This window comes from Austrofundulus limnaeus, unplaced genomic scaffold (genome assembly GCF_001266775.1).
Source record: "Austrofundulus limnaeus strain Quisiro unplaced genomic scaffold, Austrofundulus_limnaeus-1.0 Scaffold558, whole genome shotgun sequence".
In the NCBI taxonomy this organism is placed as follows: domain Eukaryota; kingdom Metazoa; phylum Chordata; class Actinopteri; order Cyprinodontiformes; family Rivulidae; genus Austrofundulus; species Austrofundulus limnaeus.
This window is the reverse complement of record NW_013952960.1, coordinates 52,209-53,359: the sequence shown is the minus strand read 5'-3', so window position 1 is coordinate 53,359 and position 1,151 is coordinate 52,209. Positions and strand designations below refer to the sequence as shown.

Below are 1,151 nucleotides of genomic sequence, written 5' to 3'. Positions count from 1 at the left end.
GTTCTATTTGTATTTTAATCTATTATTCATTTTATATGTTTCTCTGTGTTTGACTAATAAATCAGTAATAAAAACAAAAAAAAAAAGATTTTTAAATGAGTTCATCAATATGTAACAATTTTTGCTTGAGAACTCATAGAGAAAATGAAGCAGCTAATTTTATTACATGCTGATGCATTAAATGAGCTGTGCAAAGCTGCTCTGACAAACCTTTCTCAGTGATAAGTGGAGACGTGGCTCGTATTAATGCTGCATGATGACTGATTTAAGCCCGTGTCATTAATTGCTAATTTGTGTTTTGGTAGCCTATTTGTCACGATCTGCTGCTCAAATTTTCATTTTTTTTTTAATTTCAGGTGCCTGTTCTCATATTTTTCCTCTTCTGCGCAGGTATGATTTAGACTGCAAGAGCGACAACCTCTCTAAACATGTGAGTATTCACCTGCTCAACAATCAGTCAAGTATTCATTTAAATGGTATAAGACCACATTTGCCCATTCAGCACAATGGCAGCTTGATTTGAATCTGAATGTTAGGGCAAGAGGAAGAAAGCGCTGTGTTGGTATTTACACCGTCATGAAGATTGTTTGCAGGCTGCTGCCAATATTTTAATGTGTTTTACTTTGTATCAGGTTAGGGTTCTGACAGTTTCATTTTTCTCTTTAAATAAAAATACTTTATTGGGAGTAAAATGAAACAAAAAAAGGTGTGAATTCTACAATTTGAGAAGCTAGAAAAAACAAATCACTGATGAGACTCAAAACTTTTGCAAAACATTAATAAAATACAGACTACTAGCTATTCTTATAGGCATGCATATTATCCGCTGCATAACATAAAGTTTTGAACAAAAAAAAATCTGTATTAATCACACCCACATTTTAGCTCAATTCAAGTCATTTGTTTGTTTGTCGTGAGTCCTAAAAAAGAGAGTCTGGTTTACAGAAGACGTATTTCTGCGTGACCACACTCTGCCTCCTAACCATGGTGATACGTCTATATCAAATCACTTCAGTTGTTTTTTCAAGGTATAACTTCACAAAAGTCAGTTTTAATAGAAAAATAAGTAAATAAATACAGTGGTTTGCAAAAGTATTCATACCCCTTGAACTTTTCCATATTTTGTCACATTACAACCACAAACATAAATA

The 1,151-nt window shown here is 33.0% G+C and overlaps 1 protein-coding gene across 1 annotated transcript in view; it reads left to right on the top strand.

Annotated features, from left to right (window-relative positions):
* Window positions 1-1,151, top strand: part of LOC106530786 (copine-8) — a gene marked incomplete at both ends in the record, with an annotated part of 87,740 nt that overhangs the window by 39,231 nt on the left and 47,358 nt on the right. Inside the window, 1 exon segment of the mRNA XM_014026489.1 lies at window positions 391-430. Within this exon segment, the coding sequence (XP_013881943.1) occupies window positions 391-430 (40 nt within the window).